Source organism: Nematolebias whitei, chromosome 1, assembly GCF_014905685.2.
Source record: "Nematolebias whitei isolate Nwh7 chromosome 1, NemWhi1, whole genome shotgun sequence".
NCBI classification, from domain to species: domain Eukaryota; kingdom Metazoa; phylum Chordata; class Actinopteri; order Cyprinodontiformes; family Rivulidae; genus Nematolebias; species Nematolebias whitei.
In genome coordinates this window covers 42,066,751-42,068,756 of record NC_056498.1, presented here as the reverse complement: position 1 = coordinate 42,068,756, position 2,006 = coordinate 42,066,751, and the positions used below count along the sequence as shown (strand labels likewise).

The 2,006-nt window shown below is 51.4% G+C and overlaps 1 protein-coding gene across 1 annotated transcript in view; it reads left to right on the top strand.

Moving 5' to 3' along the window:
• Positions 1-2,006, top strand: part of plod3 (procollagen-lysine, 2-oxoglutarate 5-dioxygenase 3) — a gene marked incomplete in the record, with an annotated part of 34,637 nt that overhangs the window by 29,572 nt on the left and 3,059 nt on the right. The window contains 4 exon segments of the mRNA XM_037677111.1: positions 336-457; positions 534-638; positions 735-860; positions 1,175-1,316. Coding sequence (XP_037533039.1) covers positions 336-457; positions 534-638; positions 735-860; positions 1,175-1,316 — 495 coding nt within the window.

Here is a 2,006-nt window from a genome sequence, read left to right as displayed (position 1 = left end):
ACAACACACAACAATAACACACAACAACACACACAACAACACACACAACACACAACAATAACACACACACACACAACAACACACAACAACAACACACACAACAACACACAACAACACACAACAATAACACACAACAACAACACACAACAACAACAACACACAACAACAACACACACAACAACAACAACACACACAGATATGTATTAACTCTAAAAACAGAGTGACGCCTCTTTTCTACTTCGTTGTGTTTTTATCTGTCATGTCTATTCTGGTTCTGACCCGGTCTGTTCTGGTTCTGACCCGGTCTGTTCTGGTTCTGACTCACCTGTCTCCAGGTGGTGTACCACGAGCGCCACATCCAGCAGTTCTGGGAGCGGTACCGGACTCTGTTCCCCGATGCTGTCCTGGTTGGACCTGAGGAGAACCTGCAGGAGGACAAGGCCAGAACCATGGCCAGGTGAGTGGACCAGGAGAACCTGTCTGATGAGACCTGTAGAAGGTGTGCTCTGTGAGAACCTTGTGGTGTGTTGCAGCGAGGCGTGTCAGAAGAACCCGGACTGTGGGTACTACTTCAGCCTGGACTCAGACGTGGCCCTCATCAACCCGGACACTCTGAGGGTCCTCATGGAGGAAAACAAGTAGGTCCTGACCCGTCTGCAGGACTCTGTCCTGTAAGACGGTCTGAAGGTCCCATGTTCTGCTGTGGTTGTAATTTGGACCTTGGTGTCTCTCAGGTCTGTGATCGCCCCCATGCTGTCCAAACATGGGAAGCTGTGGAGCAACTTCTGGGGGGCTCTGAGTCCTGAAGGGTACTACTCTAGATCTGAGGACTACATCGAGATCGTGCAGGGGAAGAGGATGTGAGTCAAACACACCTGCAGGCAGGGACCCGGATCCTGGATTAAAAGACTGGTCCAGGGTCTGTCATGGTCTTTAAAGACCTGTCCAGGGTCATTCAGGACAAACTGTCCATCTGGAGTCCAGATCCAACAAGAGACTGTCTGGTTCTGAGGACCTCAGGGTTCAGAGACAGAAGAAACATTTGTCCAAAACTAACTGATGATAGGTGTGTGTGTGTGTGTGTGTCTCTGTGTGTGTGTGTGTGTGTGTTTGTGTGTGTGTGTGTGTCTGTGTGTGTGTCTCTGTGTGTGTGTGTGTGTGTGTGTGTGTTCAGTGGTGTGTGGAACGTCCCTTACATCACTCAGGTGTACCTGATCAAAGGCAGCGTCCTGCGGTCCAAACTGTCCCAGGTGAGCCTGTTTGTGGACGAAGGGCTGGACCCGGACATGGTGTTCTGCAGGAGCATCAGAGACCAGGTGAGTCCTGCTGGACCAGTGAGACCAGGTGTTTGAACATGATAAAAGACCTGAATCAACCTTTGACTCCTGTGAAGACAGACGGTTCTGGTTCTGTCTTTCACTCATGGACTTCTGTTTCATGTTGTCTTCTGAGGACAGGTTTTAAAAAATGTTTTTTTAATTGAAGACGATTCATGAAAGACTAGAAATATTTATCAGCTTTTAGTGGCTCCGAGTCCTTTAAAGGTTCAACCTAGACTGGATCAGAGGGTTCACTGTCCAGAGTCCCAGACACTGGACGAGTCCCAGGCACTGGACAAGTCCTAGACACTGGACGAGTCCCTGGCACCGATCGAGTCCCAGACTCTGGACGAGTCCCTGGCACCTGACAAGTCCTAGACACTGGATGAGTCCCTGGCACCGATCGAGTCCCAGACTCTGGACGAGTCCCTGGCACCTGACAAGTCCTAGACACTGGATGAGTCCCTGGCATCGATCGAGTCCCAGACTCTGGACGAGTCCCTGGCACCTGACAAGTCCCAGACTCTGGACGAGTCCCTGGCACCGATCGAGTCCCAGACTCTGGACGAGTCCCTGGCACCTGACAAGTCCTAGACACTGGACGAGTCCCTGGCACCGATCGAGTCCCAGACTCTGGACAAGTCCCTGGCACCTGACAAGTCCCAGACTCTGGACGAGTCCCTGGCA